At 34.1% G+C, this 23,418-nt stretch overlaps 1 protein-coding gene across 2 annotated transcripts in view; it reads right to left on the bottom strand.

The window, feature by feature from the left end:
- The window catches only part of KLHL1 (kelch like family member 1), a gene marked incomplete at both ends in the record, with an annotated part of 369,773 nt that overhangs the window by 141,939 nt on the left and 204,416 nt on the right, over positions 1-23,418 (bottom strand). For both annotated transcript variants that reach the window (XM_080797852.1, XM_080797853.1), the window contains one exon: positions 11,696-11,908. In XM_080797852.1, coding sequence (XP_080653978.1) covers positions 11,696-11,908 — 213 coding nt within the window. The remainder of the gene's footprint in view (positions 1-11,695; positions 11,909-23,418) is intronic.

Below are 23,418 nucleotides of genomic sequence, written 5' to 3'. Positions count from 1 at the left end.
ACTACCATATTACTGTTATTTGACTTCTCAAATATCTCACCTCTGCTATCGCTATCATCTTCTAACTGATTTCCATTTTCTGTTCTTGTTACCCTGCAGTATACTCTCAACACAGCAACTAGAGATTCTATTTAATTGTGTACATCAGATCAAGCTCTCCTCTGCTCAAAACTCTGCAATGGCTTCTATTACACTCCAAGGAAGTACCAAAGTCATTAAAATTGCTTACGAGCCATTCAATGGTTTATATCCTCACCTTCTCTAAATTTTTCCAACAACTTGCCCCCTGGATCACTCTGCTTCAGCCACACAGGCTTCCCCGCTTTTCCTCAAAGAGTAACAAGCAAAAATATTTTATAAAAATAGCAGTGTTGATAAGGGGTGTAGGAACTTACATATTTGATCTATATCCCAAGTAAATTATTTATCAAAATAACTTTATAATTGGATCAAGATAAATTTCCTCTACTATAGCTTTACCTATGAGATGTGCCCAAAGATTAAGAGTATTCTGTCATCTAAGGATCCTATTTTAATCTCTAGATTTCATCTCTATAAACTTCAGTTACTAAAATATTAAAGTAGCTTTATGAGTTAACTGAGTTCCCTAAATCCTAAATTAAAATCACTGGAGATGGTTCAATGATTTAAGTAGCTTTTTCTTCATTGCAAACTTTCCACAATTTTTGTTAGTCCTCTTACCAATTATTATATCCTTTAATTTTATCATTGTTATATAAAATAGGCATGAATAAAAAATGAAATTCTTCTTTAATGTTTAATTGAGAAAAATAATTGTTCCTGCACTGTGTGGCCTCTTGGTAAATGCTATGTATATTATTTAAAATGTGCAAAAATGCTTATGAAGTAACTTAAGTTCAGGTTTTTTTTTTTCATGAAATGGACTTTGTTTTCTTATATATTGTGGTAACAGTGAAAATGGAACAAATTTTTCTTGTAGCTAAGTTATTTTTAAACATTTCATTGAATTAGAGGAATTCTGATGAATTTATGTTCTATAAATTCTATAAATTCTGATGAATTTATGTTCTAATAAAGCAAAGAGAGGAAACAGTATATCCTGTTTAATTTGCCTTTCCATTGTCCACTCAATAAGGGAATTTTAGTAAAGTCCAATTCAATGTGCTCTTTATGACTGTGTTCCTAGTAAACACTGTTAGCTCCATCATAACACACTATTATAGGTTTCTCTCTCATTCCAGGTAAATCACATATCAGCAGACAGTAAAAATGAAGCTAAAATTCCTAAGACCTAGAATAAACTTTTCATTTGTTGATTCGACAAGCACTTTTTGAGTACCAATTATACCGAGAACTTTGTGGACAAGGACTTCAAGTCTGGTTTTCTGAAAATATAAAGAAATAGATAAAAACAGACTAAAAACCAAATAAGAAAATAGTAGGTGAAAGTGCTAAGAACAGGACCCATTAGATGTGGCATGTGATTAATTAGAAAGAATAAGCCATGCTATGATAAAGGTGAACATCTAGGCAGTGGAGGACCAGAGAAAGGGTATGGTGGGCAGTTCACCCAGCAGGTAGGAATGTGTTATCAATGGCATTCTACAGAATTGTCAAGGTATAGTAATACTAAAAGCAGACTGACCTTCAGCCATTTTATTATTGTCTTTAATTATCTGTAAACAATGCCTCCCCTTCCATTTCTTACACCTGAGAAGGCTATTCCTGTCACCACCATCCTCTTCCGCTGGCAGGTCACTGATTCTAGCCCCCAGAATTGGCGAGTACAAATATGCTATAGAAGAAATAAACCTAACTTGTGCAAGAAACAGAAAGAATATCAGTGCACCTAGAGAATACTAAGTGCCGGGAGGGGATTAGGTCAGGGAAGTAGTAATCAGTTTCTGATACACACCTTGTAGGACAGGGATATAGGATTTTGTCTTAAGGGTATAAATCTTATGTTTGAAATGAATGCATTCATACTTCAAATGTTCTATCTCATTGCTAGTTAGAAATTATTGCTATAGTTAAACATAAAAGTTAGAATAACAGGTAGGAAGCTATTACAATAGTGCAGGAGAGAGATGGTGGTGGGTTATTTTAGGATGGGGCTGTAGAAAGGCTGAGAAAAAGAAAAAAAAAAGAACAGACTTCAGATCTAGTTAGAATACAGCAAAAAGAACTTTCTTAGAAATTGAATACTAAATACAGTACATTGTAGAGAATTAAAAGTGATTCTAGAATTTAGACATGAGCGACTAGATGGTTCATAGTGTTACTTATGAAGAATGGGGGGTAGGAAGGAAATCTTAGGATTTTGAAATCTTCCATTTTGACCGTGTGAAGTTTTGAATGACCATTGGATATCTAATTAGAGATGGCAAGCTGTTAACCTCTCCTCAAGAAGAGGTCTGCTAAAGCTATAAATTTAGAAGTTATAATTGGCTATATAGTATTTAAAAGTACAGAAGAATGTTATTCTTTATGGAGAAAATATGGTGTCCTGGGGCACTGCAATATATATCCAAGTAGAAAAAATTAGTAATGACAATTGAGTAAGAGTGGCCAGATCAATTTTGTCAAAGGTGCTGGGAAGCCGAGTAAGATGAAAACAAATGAGATGGGGAAAGATGTGACAGCATGGAGGTTTTGGGTGATTTTGAAGAGTTCAAAGGACTGATTACAGCGGACTGAAGAGAGAATGATGATTATTAATAAGTATATTTATTAACTGTAAATAATAACTACATGTTTTGCTAGAAACAGAAACAGAATTGGAACAGTTGGTAGGAATATGAGTTTTGTTTTAGTATGTTTGGAACAATAAATCTTTGCAAGTTAATTCGAATGATCCAATATGGAACAAATTGGTAATATAAAACATAGAAGGGTCACCAATGTAGAGAAATTTCAGTGGCAAGACTGATGGGATACAAACCACAAGCAGTGGGCTCAGCCCTTGACAAAAGCAGAGATACTATAGCACTGTGTCAAAAAGTAAAGCCTTTCAGATTAGGTTCCAAGTTCTCTGCTCTCTTTACCAAAGACAGTAATGTTTTTGTATGTATGTATGTATGAGTTTGTGCTTGTGTGTGTCATTTTTCGCATTATACCTCACTGACAAAAACTGTTGAAGTAAAATCTTTTGTATTTTCATAATGTAACTTGAACTGTGAATGTCATCATAATTTAAGTGATCATGAAACTAAATAGTATTAAAGGTAAATCTGTAAGATTTTAGAAACATGTATTGTCTGTGCATTTCTGTTTTAAAGACACTGTTTCTCAAGTTTCTTTTAGAGAAGAATAACATTATTCCACACTTTTAAAAGCTACTGTAGTCTAGTTTTGTGAAGAAGGCTATTTCTTTGATGATGCCTGGTGTCAACATTAATTAATCAGACAGCAAGCAGATCAGAGAGGAAAAAAAAGGACAAAAACAAATTAAAAAGTAACAAAGACCAGTAATAGACTGTGTTAATGTGTTTGATTAATATTTGCCTTACTCACTTGTAAGTAGTTGAAAGTTTTTTTTTCCTTTCTTTTTCTTTTGTAAAAATAAGATATATAATACACTAAATAGTGAAATTAGTACTGACAAACATGGAAAATTGTAGGATTTACCTATGCTTGCTTTGGAGAAGTAAAACCAAACAAAACATAAATTACTCAGGAGTATAATCTACTCTGTAGATTTTACAGTGTGATTTATGAACGCTCTTTTTATATTGATTTGTTCTCTGTCGTTTTGGTTGCTTTTCATTAGTGTTTTTAGTTGTGACTATAGTTTTTATGGACAGCAGAGTCTATGTCACCAGTATCTGATCAACTATCACATTTCCAATGGAGTAAAAAATGTTGATAACCTTTTCTTTCTCATGTTGCTATTATTACATAAAGAATCTTTTGGGGCGCCTGGGTGGCTCAATGGGTTAAGCCTCTGCCTTCAGCTCAGGTCATGATCTCAGGGTCCTGGGATCGAGTCCCGCATTCGGCTTTCTGCTCGGAAGGGAGCCTGCTTCCTCCTCTCTCTGTCTCTGCCTACTTGTGATCTCTCTCTCTGTCAAATAAATAAACAAAATCTTAAAAAAAAAAAAAAAGAATCTTTTGGGATAAATTACAGCTTTGCATAAAAAGAATTTATGCTTATAAACTAGAGATAGTATTTGTTCCCTTAAGTTACACTATTGAGTTTCCTTGTTATTTTATTCTTTTTTATTATTAAACTATATGCCTCTAAGCTTAGGCAATAATTTGTTATTCAATTGCAAATTTTTTTCCTTTTACATTTTGCTACAGATAATAAATGTTTATGCACATAAACACACACACTGCTACATATTTCTTTTAAGAGTCAGTAGGCATTCTGGTTTGCAAGATCTGAGAAATCTTTATCCTTGTCATCTCAAAAGAGACAATATCAATTTCAAGATAGGAAGCAAAGTTTATTTGTATATCTCTAATATTCTAAATAATCTTTATGATAAAACTGAATTTTCCTAAAGACCTTTTGGCTTGACTAGATATAGAATTGCATTCCCTTGATTTTTTAAATAGCATGCTTCAACTTTCCAAACCAATCATTAGAAAAGAACCCACCAAAAGTTAGATGGTCATGTGTACTTTCAAAATATGTGTAGAATAAATAAATATTTATGTACATATTACAAGGATACATCTTGTGAAACCAGTTAAAACCAGTGGAAATGATAGTTACATAATGTTAAGACGTGTTTATTGCATACCCACATATTCTTTTGTTGCATCTTTGTAAGAGAAAATAGAGAAAAATGAGTATATCAAATTGGTTAACTTCCATGTGTGTGTGTGTGTGTGTGTGTGTGTGTGTTTATATAATCACTCACTCTCTAAAATGAAATTTCCATATTTTTTTCCAATTCTGTTGAAATTTTTAAACCTCTGGGTATTCAAGAAAAAAACACAGAAACTATTATGCAAAATCCTATTCCTCACTTATTTAAAAAGATAATAGAAGTCATTCACTATTTCTTAGACTATAACTCAATTATATATTTCTTTCATTTTGTCTTTTCCTCTGGTCCTTTCTGCAGCAAAGCCAACTGAATTTATTTCAGCTTTAGCTGTTATATTTCAATACAAGATAAAATAGACATTTCACTTCTGAGTCATTTTATGTCTCTTCTTTTATTCTTTTCTGAAGCTCATTTTGTCTACCACTTGTCTCAACTGAAATCCATACTGTCTACCAAAATTTATATCCTCATATTTTTCTGCACCATATTCCCATGATGTATACATTATAATAACATACATCATTATATAAATAATATATGATATAATAAACAATATATAATGATATATGATATAAATAAATATATAAATGATAATATATTATATACAATCTATTTGTTATATATTATATATAATATACACATTATATATAATATATGTATGCATAATATACATATTATATATAATATATCTTATATATAATATGTAATATATAATTTATTTAATATAAATAATATATAAAAGATGAAATATATAAATAATAAATAATAAAGAGTATCAGAATAGATTTTTTTCTTGTGAACTTAAGAAATAACTAAACACAGATACACATGATGGGTCTAGTAATGAAAAAAAAACAGATATGAGAATGCAGGTTATAATAAATGATTAAACTGAAATCCACTTAAGTCAAGTTGGTCAACTGGCCATGAGTATAAGAGAAGACTGTTACTGTAATCTAGATTTATTCTTTGACAATCATTACTCTTTTAACATGTTTTCTTTGTTGATGAAATCTCCATCATTGTGTTTATTTTTTACTTTTTTTAAGCTCTGGAAATTGTTCTATGCATTTACTAAATAGAAACGAGAAGCTCACAGCCATAAAACTACTTACAGTCCTTTAGTTTAATTCTATCCTGGAAGTATTTTTTTTTCTATGTTTTTTATTTATTGTTTTAAGCATCTCTAAATCTCATCATTTTTACTCTTGTTCTGGTCAGTACTTGTTATGTTTTGCTTGACAACATTATAAGCAGCTCACAAAAGGTCTTCCAGATATTGTTCTGTCACTTACCCGAAACCTATCATTTACTTCTACAGGAATTAGCTTACAAAAACACAAGCCAAATTCTTCTCTCAAGTGTCCTTCAAAAATTAGCCTATGTACTCTTTCAACTCTTTCCTTTTGAAAATAAATTCTTACCTCACTAGAAAAATGAAGACTCTTCTCCTTTTAAATATTGTTAGTACTTTAAAATATAATATTGCATTTTATATAACTATTAAATATTAAGCATATATATATGTAAACATATGTAAAGAGAGAGAGAGGGAGAGCGAGTGTATGCACACAAGCAATATATATTAGGGGCAAACCTATACATAATAGCTCCAGGATTAAGAAAAAAGTGTTTCCGGATCCTTAAGGAATGGAAGAATGCTTAGCCACTTTGAAAGTTCACATAAAAAGCTGGAAAATCTTAGATTTGATTAAACTCTTTTTTAGCTCCGGTGGGACACGGAGTTAAATCTGAAGCCAACCGGACAAATAGATACTGCTCTCATTGCCCCTCAGTGGAATAAGAACCACATTAATGTCAGATACATCAAGAGAGCAATCTGAGCTCTACAACCTAATAGGAAGATGGCTACTTTGCCGATTCTCAATTTATTCATTTGTCTAATGATAATAATAATATTTACTACATAAGGATAATATAGAAATTAAATGAAATAAAGTATATTATGTTTGGTATCTAAAGAAAGAAATAAAAAAATATTTCCTATTGCCCTGTTCTTACTTTGTCAAAATTTTTTTTTTTTTTTTTTTTTTTTACTGGAAGCTTCAAAATCTGGATAGAAATATGTGGAAAATCCTTATAATAACATGTAATTCATTAGTACTAGTTAAGAAAGTGATAGCCCCTCTTATATACAGAATATTTTATGAAAAGAAAATGTATTTTACTCTTTCTTCCTGCATGTCTAATTTGAAAGTACAAAGTTATATTTTTAATGCCCCTAAGTTGAGAAATAAGAAATAGAGAATAGACATATGCTGTACTTATGACTATTAGATGCTGTAATAAAAATTAACAAAAAAGTCTTTTGCTAGTTAGTTACACCAAAAAATTATATCTTATTTTCCTAAAATTAATAAATATTGTTTCATTAAGTGAGAGGAAGCAGCTGAGCCCATAAGAATTAAAACTCCATTTGTAACAAGTCAATAGGATGTACATGTCTGTTGTGATGGAATAGCATAGATGGATGTAGAGGTAAAAGCATCTCTCATTTTTGGTGACAGAAGAGTGGGGGAAGAGTGTATGAAGGAAAGGCATAGCATGAAAAGATTGAGCCCTGGTCACATTCTTGGCCTCTTCAGTTATGTCTCCTAGCATTCATGATTTTTTTTCCCATGATGATTTTTGACTACTGGTTTAGCTTCAAGCTCCCTACGTTTCTTTTTGTTTAAATTCAATTAACCAATACATAATACATCATTAGGTTTTGGTACAGTGTTCAGTGATTCATTAGTTGCATATAACACCCAGTGTTCATCACATCACATGCCCTCCTTAATTCCCATCACCCAATGACCCCATTCCCCCACCCACCTCCCTTTCCACAATCCTCAGTTTGTTTCCCAGAGTCAAGAGTCTCTCATGGTTTATCTCCCTTGCTTATTTCTTCCCATTCAGTTTTCCCTCCCTTCCCCTATGAGCCTTTGAGCTATTTCTCACATTCCACATATGAGTGAAACCATATGATAATTGTCTTTCTCTGACTGACTTATTTCACTTAGCATAATACCCTCCAGTTCCATCCATGTTGACATAAATGGTAGATAGTCATCCTTTCTGATGGCTAATACTCCATTGTATATATGGACCATTTCTTCTTTATCCATTCATCTGTTGAAGGACATCTGAGCTCCTCCCACAGTTTGGTTATCATTGACATTGCTGTTATGAACATTGGGGTGCATGTGTCCCTTCTTTTTACTACATCTGTATCTTTGGAGTAAATACCTAGTAGTCCAGTCACTGGGTTGTAGGGTAGCTCTATTTTTATCTTCTTGAGGAACATCCACACTGTTTTCAAGAGCAGCCATACAAGCTTGCATTCCCACCAACAGTGTAAGAGGGTTCCCCTTTCTCCACGTCCTCACCATCATTTGTGGTTTCCTGTCTTGTCAATTTTAGCCATTCTAATTGGTGTAAGGTGGTATCTCATTGTGGTTTTGATTTGTATTTCCCTGATGGTTAGTGATGTGGAGTGTTTTTCGTTTGTCTGTTGACCATTTGTATGTATTTTTTGGAGAAGTGTCTGTTCAAGTCTTCTGCCCATTTCTTAACTGGATTATCTGGTTTTGGGTGTTGAGTCTGATAAGTCCTTTATAGATCTTGAATACCAGCCCTTTATCTGTTATGTCATTTGCAAATATCTTCTCACATTCTGTAGGTTGCCTCTTAGTTTAATTGACTGTTTCCTTTTCCATGAGAAGATTTTTATCTTTATGAAGTCACAATAGTTCATTTTTGCTTGTGTTTCCCTTGCCTTTAGACATGTGTCCTGCAAGAAGTTGCTGAGGCCAAGGTTGAAGAGGTTACTGCCTGTGTTGTCCTCTAGGATTTTGATGGATTCCTGTCTCACACTGAGGTCCTTCATCCATTTTGAATTTATCTTTATATATGGTGTAGGAGAATGGTCCAGTTTCAGTCTTCTTTTTTTTTTTCTTTTTTTTTCATGCACCACACCCAGTGCTCTGTGCAATACGTGCCCTCCTTAATACCCACCACCTGGCTCCCCCAACCTCCCACCCCCCCACCCCTTCAAAACCCTCAGGTTGTTTTTCAGAGTCCATAGTCTCTCATAGTTCACCTCCCCTTCCAATTTCCCTCAAATCCCTTCAGTTTCAGTCTTCTGCATATGGCTGTCCAATTTTCCCAGCACCATTTATTGAAGAGATCATCTTTTTTCCATTGGATAGACTTTCCTGCTTTGTCAAAGTTTAGTTGATCATAGAGTTGAGGGTCCATTTCTGATCTCTCTGTTCTTTTCCGTTGGTCTATGTGTCTGTTTTTGTGCTAGTACCATACTGTCTTGATGATCATAGCTTTGTAATATAGCTTGAAGTCAGGCATTTTGACTTCCCCTGGCTGTTTGGGATCTTTTCTGGTTCCATACAAATTTTAGGATTGCTTGTTCCAGCTCTGTGAAAAATGTTGATGTTATTTTGATAGGGATTGCATTGAATGTGTAGATTTCTTTAGGCACTATACACATTTTATTTATTTTATTTTTTAAAAGATTATTTATTTATTTATTTGACAGACAGAGACACAGTGAGAGAGGGAACACAAGCAGGGGGAGTGGGAGAGGTAGAAGCAGGCCTCTTGCTGAACAGGGAGCCCAATTCAGGGCTTGATCCCAGGACCCTGGGATCATGACCTGAGCTGAAGGCAGATGCCCAATGACTGAGCCACCCAGATGCCCAGAATACATATTTTAACAATGTTTATCCTTTCAATCCATGAACATGGAATGTTTTTCCAACTCTTTGTGTCTTCTTCAATTTTTCATAAGTGTTCTGTTGTTTCTAGAGTACAGATCCGTTACCTCTTTGGTTAGGTTTATTCCTAGGTGTCTTATGGTTTTTGGTACAATTCTGAATGGCATTGATTCCTTAATTTATCTTTCTTCAGTCATGTTGTTAGTACATTGTTAGTGTACAGAAATGCAACTGATTTCTGTGCATTGATTTTGTGTACTGCCACATTGCTGAATTATTGCATGAGTTCTAGAAATTGTGGGGTGAAGTCCTAGCCTCAGCAATCAGACAACAAAAAGAAATAAAAGGCATTCAATTTGGCAAAGAAGAAGTCAAACTCTCACTCTCTGCAGATGGCATAGTACTTTCTGTGGAAAACCCAAAAGCTCCCCACGTTTCAACAAACAGTTGGAATGGGTGGGCCGTGGTCTAAGGTACCAATTGCCACAGCATCTATCAGTGGTTAATGGCTTTCTACCTGTTATTAGCTTATAGTGTTCATTGGCCGTTTCTATCCTGGGAGAAAATCCCCAGTCTCTAAGGATACCTGGCATTAAAACCTAGGATGGAAGATTCAGAAAAATCCAGGGCTTGGATTCACAATTTATTCTTTGTTTAGTTACCTAAATACATTTCTCCTCCTTTTTAAGATCCTAGTGTTAAGATAAGCTTGTATAATTTGCTTAGGCAGGACTTCCATAAATTTTTCTCCTCTGTTTTTAATGCTTTGTTCATTTCAGCAGCCAAGTGAAACAGAAGTATTCCTTTATTTATAAAACTTCATTTGTTTTCCCAATATTGGTAGTTTTTTTTTAACTTTCTAATTTTAATATATGACCATAATTCTCACTTCACTTATTAACATGTTCTTGTCTGTCATTCTTTCCCAATGTCCTAATTCTCTATCTAACATTCTTAGTAATGTATGGATTAGTGAAAGTGTTGATGGTAGTATGGAGCCAAATGAAGGATCAGGTGAATACTAAAGGCCCTTCACATACCCCAGACAAAATGTATACACAATTTTACCTACCATTTCTGAGGTAGGAACAGCCTTCAGGCTTATTTCTAGATGGCCTTAGAAGGCAGAAACCCCAGATTAACATTGCTGTGCATAGATAATTTTGCAACATCACAACTTAAAGACATAATGAATCAGAGAAAAATAGTTACTCTTATTCTTACAAGCTGAATGAACTTGTTCTTACCAGTTCGCCAGTCCTACATAATTCATCAGTAAAATGAGGTGGTTGGTACACTTGGTGTCTGGATTCCCCTTAGCTCCAGTTATTAAAGATTCCATAATTCCAACTGTTAACCACTTTAACTTCATAACTGTGTATGATTCAGTAATATGTCCTATCTGTTTATTGAGGTTAGAAATCCTATGTATTGAGTGTTAAAATATAACCCAAGGATGTGTTTTCATCAGAGAATGATCTTATTATTGCATCATAGGATAGAAAGGTAGAAATGGATGGATAGATAGATAAACAGATGATGATGATAGACAGATAGATAGATAGATAGATAGATGATAGATAGATGACAAATCCATTGATCTCCAAAACAGGGAAGCAGGGAATTAATTGTAATGTTTTTAAAATCTTCTAGATACTGTAATGAGATTAAGTACTTAACATGTATTGTCTCATCTCATCCTCACAAAATTTTTGTGTGGTAGTACAGTTTTATTTTATAGATGAAGAAATTGGATATCAGAGAAATTAAGTGGCATTCTCATAGTCATATGAACATGAGTCAATATATGGCAGAGATGAGCTTCAAACCCATCACCCATCATTTTCCATCACCAAATTTTCCTAAAAAGAGTATTGGATTAGAACAAAAAACAAAAACGTGAAAAAGAAGAATAAATGGGTTATGATGTCACTTTTTTATAAAGAATTAAACAATTGTAAGAAAATGGTAATGGAGAGGCATAACACTTAGGGACTTTCTACTTTCAAGTCTGTGTGCATGTGCATGTGTGTATACCATAATATGTATCAATTGAACATTATTATTTTACCAAATGCTTTATGGGTATTATTATTTTTATTTTAAATTATTGTTAGTTTTATTTACATGTTGATGTTACTTTTAATATGGGATTTTTCAGTACAGAGTAGCTGTTAACACAGCAACCCATGCAATTACCTGTGGTGGTAGCAGTGGCAGTCTTATAAAGGCAAGAAGCATACTCAAGTCATTGCATCGCCTCTGCATATCGTACTTGACCCACATCATTAATGCATGGAAGATAGTTTCTTCATCAGGAACATTTACATCATCGCTGGCCAGGAGTTTATGGAGCTCCTCAGCTGGAAGCAGTAAAAACTCTTGATTTCTCATAACTTCCATTATGTTTTCCTGCAGGGAGAAAACATCTTGGCATAAATTTGGCTTCCCTTTGATTTAGCTGGGAAAGCATCTCAGAAAGAAATGAGAAAAGTCGTCAATAACCTTTGTTCTCATTAGAACATAATCCTTGAGACTTAATCCTTCAGAAACTAGAAGCTGTTAAAATGAAAGCATTGTAATTGTAATTGAAGTGTAAATGTATCAGAGACAGCACAGATCTTGTAATAACTGGAGGATTATAATGTTGAGCTTTATGAGGCAAGCAGAATGTACTAAGTGATTAAATGTTCAAGTTTCAAGTGGACTGCTCTGTAAGATTTGGTGACTGGGAAGAGAATAGCATTGCAAATTTTTTAAAGCTAGACTACATATACATGAGTCAGAAAGTAGGAACGAAATTACATAGGGAGTAAGTAACACTATAAGATGCATCATTGTTTATTTAGAAGGGAAAAAACAGGACCGATAGGCCTTAGAAGTCCCAAAAGCAGATATGTTCCACCCTTTTATTACCTCTCATATGTCCCTCCTCTCATGACAATTTCTCTGGCTTAATTTAGATTCCCACTTATTTTCTTCCAGATTGCTGCCATAACCTTCTAATTACTCTGCCTGACTCTATTCTTAGCCTGTTTACTATATCCTCTATAATCATGCTGGAATGATAGTTCTACAACATAAATTTCAGGGCATTCCTCTAAAGTTTTTGCTTGGTTTGGTTTGGTCTCCTTTTGTCTTTTGGTTCAGATCTCTTGGTTAAGTACACTAATTCATTATGATCTGACCTCTTCCTTAGTTGAAGACTACAGTTCTTAACTTTTCTTGTGTTCTAGTCACCAATACTTTTTCAGTTTGCCATCCTGTTTAACATGTCCCCCCTCACTCATCTGTTGCTTAAAATGACTTTTTTTTTTTTTAAGATTTTATTTATTTATTTGACAGAGAGCGAGACAGGGAGAGAGGGAATACAAGCAGCAGGGAGGTGGGCAGTGCTGGTGAGAGAGGGAGAAGCAGGTTTCCTGCTGAGCAGGGAGCCCAATGTGGGGCTCGATTCCTGGACTGTGGGATCATGACCCCAGCTGAAGGCAGATGCTTAACAACTGAGCCACCCAGGTGCCCCTAAAATGACTTTTGTGCACTTTGTTTTCCTAATTTCTGCCATTTTCCAAGATTCAATTCAAAAGCTACTTGTTATATGTGGAAATCTTGAGGCCTGTTCACTCATGTTGGATCCGGCTACCCCATCCACCATGCGTGCACTGTGCATGGTATTTAGTATCTCTGAGAAAGCAGTTACCAAACTGTGGCCTAATCTTCAGTGCCCTTAGGGGTGTTATCACCAACTTTAAGCTTCTTGAGACAAATTCACCTTGACAATTAACCTTGCGTACCTAGATCCTGGCACATAGCAGGTGAACAGTACGTATGTATTGAATAGATGTGTTGGTGATCTTTGAGGAGAAAAATAAAATTTTGGAAATAGTACACAACAGTGCAGCATTTTTCAAGCACAATTTTAAAATGACTTGTCAAAGACCTTGTTACATGCTAGCAGAGAGGTTTTGGTGACCGATATATGGTTAGAGAAGACAGTGATCTGACTGGCTGCCTCTTTTGTTTCACCTCCTACCAGGTCTCAGTTCCAAGGAAGACAGAGGTAAGGTTTCTCAGATCATAGTTTTAAAGGCACAGTTGTGGTAGAAATCCCAATACATGCCTATTGTAGGAAAAAACCTGAAACAGATGAAACTAGAATTCTTTCCCAAAAGGCATGATGACTATGCTACTAAGCTAACCCTGAGTAGAAGATTCAGCTGGTGGCTGTTAATCTCTATGTCAGAGCAGAGCCAAACCTATTTTCTAAAAGAGACCTAACCCACCCTTTGAGTATATCCTTGGAACTGAATCCAAGGTTTGAGGTGCTTTCAGCTGTCACAAAAGAATGTCAACTTTTACTTTTGTTCAGGTCATTTGTTCTATTTATTTACATTTGATTGATATCACAGAATAGCTGATTTCCTGGAAATTTTTATCCCCTGTGTTTCCTCTGTGCCTAATACAAATACTATGCAGATTATAGTTGTCCAATATCTATTTAGTGAATTAACCGATTGAGTGTTCTGAGATGTGGGGCCACCAAGATTCTCTAAAGGACTCTAGTAAGACAAAGATGTTTCGGAAGAATCTTTGAAAGATTTTTTGCCTTTCCGTTTTTCCAGTTACTGAAAAATCTATGCCTCTATTAAAGCACACACAGAATTGTAGAGCTAAACCATAGTACGGGGTACCATAAAAAAATCAGGTCTATGAAACTCTTAGTGGTGTCTATCAAAGATATTGTTTAAGGCATATTTCGTTATATTTTACAGTTGCCTCTTTATGATGACCCTTGGGAGAAATTTCTTGCAGGTTTTAGTAGCAAGAATAATTGCACTTCTCCTGAGTAAATTGGTTTCCTTTTATCATGGACGTTGTAAATTATGAAATTGATCAGATTTCTCTTTTTATTTGGCCTCTAGAAAACTTAACGTTAAATTGAAATCTATCTGTTAGGAAGGCTATAGCCTTTTATAGTTTGATTTCTTTTTCAGAAAGCTCCAATAATAGTTTCATTTAATATCACTACAGCAGATTATATATTTTTCTTTTATCCCTGCATCTGATTTAGGATGTATTCTTATAATTTTATATTTTTGCTAGCCATACTACATTTTTGGGAATAAGTCACGTGGTTTGTAAAAATGGCTATAAATAAACTGGACATTAGGAGCTAATATCAGATATTATTGGATCTCTCATACTATTTCATATATTAAGTTGTTTATTATTTTTCCTGTATTTAGAGTTCTAAAGTTCTCTTTGCTCTTTTTTGTTTGTTTTCTCCATCAACTCTCCTTTTCATGATATCCTGCCTAACATTTTCCCATTTTTTGCAATCTAGCTTTTGGAAATTATTTTAATTTCATTATGTGTGATTAACTAAAGAAAAAATATAAATTCACACTAGTTTCCTTAACCCTGCTTGTGCACCTCAGTTAACTCCTTGTGTGAGAACAAGTAGGGAGAGGCATCAAAATTCCTTGGCCTATTTACCTTTTGTACAATAACTTCACTTTAAATTTATTCAATAACTCATTCTATATAGATTTCCTGAACACCTAACATATGGTCCTGGATAATTGTAGCGAGGAGAACAAAATGGATTTGCATCAAAAGCTTACCGCACATGGGAACCTATAAAATGTGCAGTGCTTAGAAAATGATTTGTCAAGTCTGGAAAAGCCAGTTTTTCAAACGGACCTAGAATATTAGGTAGGAGAGTAAATTAGAAAATGGGAAATGGAAAGATATAGTATTACAACTAGGGAAAAGCATATAAACAAAGACATAATAGCAGGTAATATACTATAAAGTGCCATATTTGGTATGTCAGTTTGATTAAGAATGAGCACAGAAAAATTGTGAGAAATAATATTGACAGGGTGATTTAGACCATATAACGGAATAAATTTATTCTAAAACTTTGACAGTCTTTCCATTAAATGGGAATATATCTATACATATATCTTTTATACATAGATTGAACTATTTATTACAAAGGAAAATTTTAACACCAAATTTAAGTTGCCACTACCTAAGACACAATCTTTATTAATTACAACGAGTTTCAATTCTACTATCTATTTTTTCTACTTCATAATACTTTAAATAATTCTGCTATCTAAAAAATTTTACAGTTTTTTGAAAAATTAATAATTTTGTTTTCTAAGCAGAATTTTCTTACCATTATTATTTAATTATTTCCTGAATTTGACATAAACATTTTCTAATATTTATTTTCTTTTCTCCCTCAATTATATTGTTGTCTTCCTCTTATCTTATTATTGGTAATATATCAATAATTTGAAATTCCAGTAGAAATTCATTTTTCTACATCATTTTGAAAGTTAGCTAACAATTAGTGGTCATATTGGTCAAGCAGTATATAGGTGAATCCTTTCAATGATCAGATTTTAGTTATTGATTTAGTTTAAAATTTGGATATTAAATTATAGTAAAATATTTCATTAATGTTCCAGTAACTTCAACATAAGCTTTAACAGTGTTTACTTCATTAATAGTTACTACAAATACCATACATTATATACACCATTATGGTTGAAACAAAGAAACTGCTTTGCTATGAATGTCTACTGAATTAAAATCTGTTTCACCATCTTGCACTTTGTGACCAGAGGTCAGTTAGAAGAACCTCCAAAAAGAGGGAGAAGGAAAAAGAGAAGGAGGAGGAGAAACCTCCTCATCACCGCTTTCAATATTATGTTGGGAATGTTAATCCTTTGCCAGACTACCACAGGATCTCTGGCTTGATTCCAAATCACCAGAGGCTATGGGATTCATTTAATTGCCCATTTAAAAAGTTATTGGTTAGAAAGGTATGTTCTTGGGAGGCTCATACTATCAAATAAATGGAAAACTAAAAGGTGATCCTGAGAATTGCCCTCCATCCTCTGATTGAAGCTCATTATATAAGTATGAAAATGTAAAGTTTGTGTCTAAAGTCTGAATTATAAAACTATAATTCCTTGCATCCTTTGCAAGGAAATTTTTTGAGAATTTCTGGTATATGCATGATTCTACTATTGTCAAGGACAAGACTGAACAATGCGTACCTTGACTTCTGAAGCAGAAGTTACGTCATGTACCAGATTGAGTAGTGTCTCCCAAAACTTCACATCCACTTGGAACCTCATAATGTGACCTTATTTGGAAATAGAGTCATTGCAGATATAATTAGTTAAGCTCAGTTATGGCCATCCTGGATTAGAGTGGGCCCTAATCTAATTACCAGTGTGCTAAAAGACAGAAACGGGTACACAATGATGAGAATACCATGTGAAGACAGAGGTGACAGAGGGAAGAAGTCCATGTGAAAATAAAGATAAAACTCATGGTGCCACCAGCCAAGGAATGACAAGGATTGTTAAGAACCACCAGAAGTTGGTTAAGGGAAGGAAGTGTTCTTCCCTGGAACCATCAGAGAGAGCGTGGCTCTGCTCACATCTTGATTTCAGAATTTTAGACTCTAGAACTATAAGAGAATAAATTTCTGTTGTTTTAAGCTAACTTAGCTTTTATTTTTTTTTATTTATTTATTTTTAAAGATTTTATTTATTTATTTGACAGACAGAGATCACAAGCAGGCAGAGAGGCGGGCAAAGAGAGAGGAGAAAGCAGACTCCCCGCAGAGCAGAGAGCCTGACTCAGAGCTCGATCACAGGATGCTGGGATCATGGCCCAAGCCGAAGGCAGAGGCTTTAACCCACTGAGCCACCCAGGCACCCCTACCACAACTTTTAATACTTTGTTATTGCAGCCCCAGAAAAATAATAAGTATCATAAGAGAAAGTAAAAAAAAAAAAAGATAGTTATGTTAAGAACTCTCACATAAGCCTAAGAAAGTATGATAATTCATCCCTATCTTTTTTTTTTTTTTTTTTTAAGATCTTTACTTATTTGAGAGAGAGAGACAGAGTCAGAGATATGGAGAGAGAGCACAAGCTAGAAGGAGAGGGAGAAGCAGGTTCCCCGCTGAGCTGGGAGCCCAATATGGGGCTTGATTCCAGGACCATGGGATCATGACCTGAGTTTAAGTCAGATGTTTAACTGACTGAGCCACCCAGACACTCCTAGTCCCAATCTTTTAAATTATAATTTCTAGGGTCTTTATTTTAGAGAATGATGCCTTTAAGAAATATTACATTTCCAATTGTCCAAAGGAGTCTTGGCCTACTGTTAAGATCTGAATCGATCGATCTATTTAGCTAGCTAGCTAAGATAGCTAGCTAGCTAGCTACATATATATCATCTATCATCTATATTCCTATGCCTTTAGAATTTAAATTTTCTAAAAGTGCAGGGTGGGAAGAGATACCTCTTCCAGTTATCAAGGCTTCTTGTATCAGCTACCTTAAAGTTGCTATACTGATATATTGGTGTCAAGACTAACCCTTTCATGTTAAAACTAATTTTCCCAGGCTTTTGATTATTTGCCTTGTCTGAATTTTTAATTTTTTTAAGGATTTTATTTATTTATTTGCCAGAGAGAGAGAGAGATCACAAGTAGGCAGAGAGGCAGAGAGAGGGGGAGGAGGGAAGCAGGCTTCCCACTGAGCATAGAGCCTGATGTGGGGCTCCATCCCAGGACCCTGAGATCATGACCTGAGCTGAAGGCAGAGGCTTAACCCACTGAGCCACCCAGGCACCCGTGAATTTTTAATTTTTAATACCTGTGTTAAAGTTGCTGCCTGAACTCTTGAATACTACTTTAGAGTTCAAACGGAACAGAGACTCATTATGAGAGAGTCACATCTTGTTATTTTATAGATGAGAATGTAGAGGCGGGAGGAGATCATACATAGTCAAAGTAAGTCTGGGATGAGGAATTCAGTCTATTGTCCTATTACATTACCTAGATTATCTACTTTGATTAGGTTCCCCTTCTTGTTCTCTCTTGTTCATCTAGTTTAGATTTACTGTCTTACTTTGATCTATGCAACATGTATGCATCTTGATTCTTAAGTGTTCCCCTGAACCTGTTTCCACCTCTTTCTTGGTATATCTGAGTTCCATGATGTTGCGTGGTGATTATGGAGAATCAACATATTACTACTGACTTGGAGAGTTGGTCAGGATTTAGATTCCAACCCTGCTACCTACTGGTTGTGTGATGAAGAAGTTGGATTCTTTGTAAATGGGATAAAAATAGTATCCACTGTAAGCACTGTTGTGAGGATTAAGTGTGAAGATTAAACTAAATTTACTGTTCTTAAAGAAGGATTGGACACTCAGCAAGTGTGACAGAGGCATTAGCCAATACTACTCTGCCTCTGAGCCTACCCTTTACTTAGCCTCTTATTGTTAGATGTGTTGTCTACACTCACATTGCTCTGTCTTCCCTATTTTCTTTACTGATCATTTGGTCAAAAAACTTCATCGAGTATTTTTTTCACTACCCAGTATGTTCATAATACTAAAGAACACTGCGACTAAAAAGGAAAGTTCTGGCTCCTAAGAAAACTTTCTAATGAGAAGGAAATTACAATGTTGTAAGAGAAATATACCCATTTTATGAGGAGGAGAGAAAAAAATGGGGGATTTAATGAAGTCAAAGGAATAAGAATGAAAGGGGAATAAAGGAGGCCCAGGAGGAGTTTGAATTGGGATATGTACAGCTTTCCTCTCTGGAATAGCAATTCCCCAAACAAAGATATGTTTCTCATGGATTCATAGTCCACATAGCACCAAAGAAATGTTGCTGGCGTATGGTATAATTCTCATATCATTGGCGACCAGGTTTAAAAACAAGAATTGCTATGACCTCATATAATCTCAAATTGGAAACAATCTTTGAAGTTACTTAGTTTAATGTATGCTCCATATACTTTTCTGTATATTTTCAATGACGGGAGTATTTTCAATGATGGGAGACCCATTATCCTATAAGAAAGCCCATATCATTGCTGGATAGCCCTGTCAGAAAATTGCCTCATTTTGAAGTAGAATCTGCCTTATAATTTTCTTACACTAATTCCAATTTTTAATTCTGTTGATCAGCTATTCAAATATCGAGGATTTTATTTTTTCTGTCTTCTCTCGTGCCTTTTAAAGGCTAAAGAACTATCATTCTTTAATCTCTCTAAATGATCTTAATCTTCAAAACCAGAAAACAAGGCTACAGTAAAATATAAAATTTTTGCTGAATTTCCCCTGAAATACATGCATTCTTTTCTTTTTCCTTCAACAATGAGAACAAATAAAACAAAAATAAAAAATATTCTTACAGACTCTGTTGTTTATTTACATACAACTTTTTAATCTTTCCCAAGAACATTTTCCAAATAAATGCAGGAAAAAAAAATTTAAGCAATCACTGTATAAAAGTCTAATTTCAGTCATATATGGTTTGTATAGGTGTGTATATATGCACACATATATAATTACTACTATTTAGATAATAAAATGAGGAAAAAATTTTCAAAGAGTTATCAATGTATATAACAGTATTTTTCTTGTCAGTTTTGTCAGTGCTTAGGAAATGACTATGGAATAGAATTCTTTACATATTTGAATTATATATCAGAGCCTTTCTTAATAACAGTATATTGTAATGACCACATATATTTTGTTTTATATATATATATATATATGCACACACACACATATACATACATACATATGTATTCTTTTGAGTTTTCTTTAGCTATAGGAAAATGACATCCAAATCTGCCAGACTAAAGTGAGCAGTTACCAATTTCTTTATTAAGTCTTTTCCATCTGTTAAGTGTGGTTACTTCAGTGGTAGAACTTTTCCCCCCAAAGTATTAGAGTATCAACGTTAAAATGAAACACTGTATAACAATTCCAAAAATGTGTCCAGTATCAGAAATTATTTCTGATGATCATCTTTCAAAATTATCATATGGAACAAAAGATAATTTTGTTATTTTAAGTTCCTTAAAAAATATGAGTCTGTGACTCATACATTTTGACATCGTCTTTTCTGACAAAATGTTGCTAAAGGGGTAAGATAACTTAGAAATTATAGTGGGAAGAGCAATAATTCTTCAATAAGAAGGACTGGAGAACGATCCCATTCTAATACTCTCTGGTCAGGGTTTCCCAGACAAAGGCATTTCATTATTCCAAAATATCATCTCCTCACTTTGAAAGTGGGTTTTATAACCTACTATGTAAACCTTTTCTGATTTGCTTTTGAGCACATTGAACTTAGAAGGAAATAATCCCTAAGTTTACAATGTTATGCAAACTAAACAATTATTTCCACTGGATTCTTCAACACTTGTAATAATTTGGTCTACTTTTGATACTGGAAATATACTGTTTGAAAACATAAATATGCAGTATATATTATCTACTAATACATGGAAGAGGGAAGAGGGGAGCATGTACAAATCATTTATAAACTTGACTGCCAAAAAAACAGGTCAGTCAGCTAAACAGTTCTACTTCCATTTTTTTGGCTTAACCGAAAAGTAATTAACCATTCCCAAACCTATTAATTGCTTTGCACACTGTGTAATACTATGCATGCATAAATTATTAGAGTAGTAGTATTGATTTTTATAATTTAATATTAGGCATATTTACTCCTTGATAGAGTCCAAACCTACCTGATCCCCTGACACATCTTCTTCATAAATTGCTCTACATCAGTATTTGCCTAGTTTCTTTTCGGTGTCTTATAGATATCATAGAGAATAGCAACAGACAGAAAAGTTAAGAAGAATGTGAAAATCTCTGCACAGTCTTTATGAGAGGCACATATTTGTGCCAGCCCAGGGAGAAATGGTGTCATTGTCAATTAAATCAGGAGGCAACAGCATACCTAAGACTTCAGAACCGTTTCTTTTCACTGCAGCCAAGTGTCCAGGACACCTACCTGATCACATAAACTTTTTCTTAAAGGAATTACAATGCCTCATAAAAACATAAAAATAATGATCCTCTACAACTTTGCAAGAAAACAGAATTTTAACACAAGATAATAAATAAATATTCTGTTTTCCTTGCAAGGACATCTTTCAGAAAATTGACCAAAAGAATCTTCTTTGGTGCATAAAATGTATACAGTAGTGCTCATTCTGTGGTTACAGAAAATTGAAAGAAAGCTTATCCCTTATCATAACAGAAAATAAAGTTTTTCCAGGCCAAAAAGTGTTTTGTCAACCTGTATTTATACAGTCTTTTGTTCTTATGTTTGTAAGCATGAATGATTCATCAGGAAAACCTGTTATATGCATAATCTAAAATAGCCAGAGAGTTGGGCAAAAAGTATGTGCAGAAGAAAAGGAAAGAGTGAGTATGGAAGTTGCTTATATAACCACATTGATTAGTTTGCAGTTAAAAGCAGCACTAGCATTCTGCAACAAAGAATACATTGCAATTTTGCAATCTTAAGGTCTAAAGGGTCTCTAGAAGCATGTAAATTTTTAATTATAATTTTGCATTCATTTATTGCTTAATAAAAGGATTTAAACTATTTTCCTTCTGGGGTGGACTAATTTACTAGCTGCTTACAACCAACATTAAAAATTACAGCATAGTATATTCTCTTATATTTAAACTATTTTAAAATTTTTAAACAGCAAACATAATTGTAATTGTTGTCCAAAAAAGTCAAGTAAAAATGAAAAGCAAGCTATAAAAATTCTCCCATGAAAACTGTAAATGGAAATGAATGAAAGAGTATACATTATGTAAAATAACTGGAATAAAGAGGATAATCCCCTTAGTAGTTATATAAATATATAATAAATTTTCTTCCAGTTTGCCAAATAATTTAGTGCATGCCATTTTCTCTCTGAAAATAAAGGAACCATTAGCTACATTACAACATGTATGTTTAAATACAATGCATTAAATATGAAAGTTGGTGCCAAACATAATTCCATGGAATATTATTATATTTTATAAATAAAATGCAGTAAAAAGAGTCAAGAACTACCATGAATCCCAGATAATGAGTGAGTGGCCAACATAAATAAATTTTCTTCATTCCTACATTCCACCACCCTGAATTTTAGTAAATCCCATAAAAACTACTAGAACATCAGTGATAATATGGATAGATGGTAATTCAACCAAAAGCATTATACATAGTTCCAAACTTGTAATATAACCAATCATGTTGCAAATATTTTTAAATTTGTGATAACAGGAAAGTTACAGCAAAGATGTAAATTTACCATTGTGTATTAAGAGCCTTAGGGTATATCAAGTGGATAAAATCATGTGGTCTTTTATCTAAAAATGCTTGATAGAAAACTATATAACTTTTTATATAAATTGCATCATATATATATATATATATATATATAATTTTAACAAGACATTTTAATGCAGTCTTTGTCGAAGGAGGACACATGGGATCTTGTGGGATCATGTGTGGAGAACTTAACACCAAGAACTTAACACCACCAAAAGGGCCTCCCTGATCCCATTCCCACCAAGCCCCTTACCTCACTTTTCCCCTTCCCCTTGCCTTGGGATGATATTATAAGACCTATTAAAGAGTAGCCATAGGATTAAGAGCTGTATTTAAGGCTTGTGTCCTACTACCTGGCAGCTAGAGGGAACCAAAACAAAATAAAGACACTAAATAATAAGTAAAAAAATATTGGCCAGGGTGAAGGAATGTAGGAATGAAGAAAATTTATTTATGTTGGCCACTCACTCATTATCTGGGACTCAGTATACCGGCTAAGAGTTGATTTTAATAGGATTATGCCCTACTGTATATGAGCTGGTGATGTTAGAACTTTATTAGCATATTGTAGAGGAAGACAACAGAAGTCAGAAGGAGGTGGAAATATTAAAATGGATGATTTAGGGGCACCTGCGTAGCTCAGTCGGTTAAGTGTCTGCCTTCGGCTCAGGTCATGATCCTAGGGGCCAGGGATTGAGTCCTGCTTTGGGCTTCTTGCTCATCAGGGAGC

Source organism: Martes martes, assembly GCF_963455335.1.
Source record: "Martes martes genome assembly, chromosome: 3".
NCBI classification, from domain to species: domain Eukaryota; kingdom Metazoa; phylum Chordata; class Mammalia; order Carnivora; family Mustelidae; genus Martes; species Martes martes.
The sequence above is the reverse complement of the archived record's forward strand: the minus strand, read 5'-3'. Positions and strand labels throughout refer to the sequence as shown.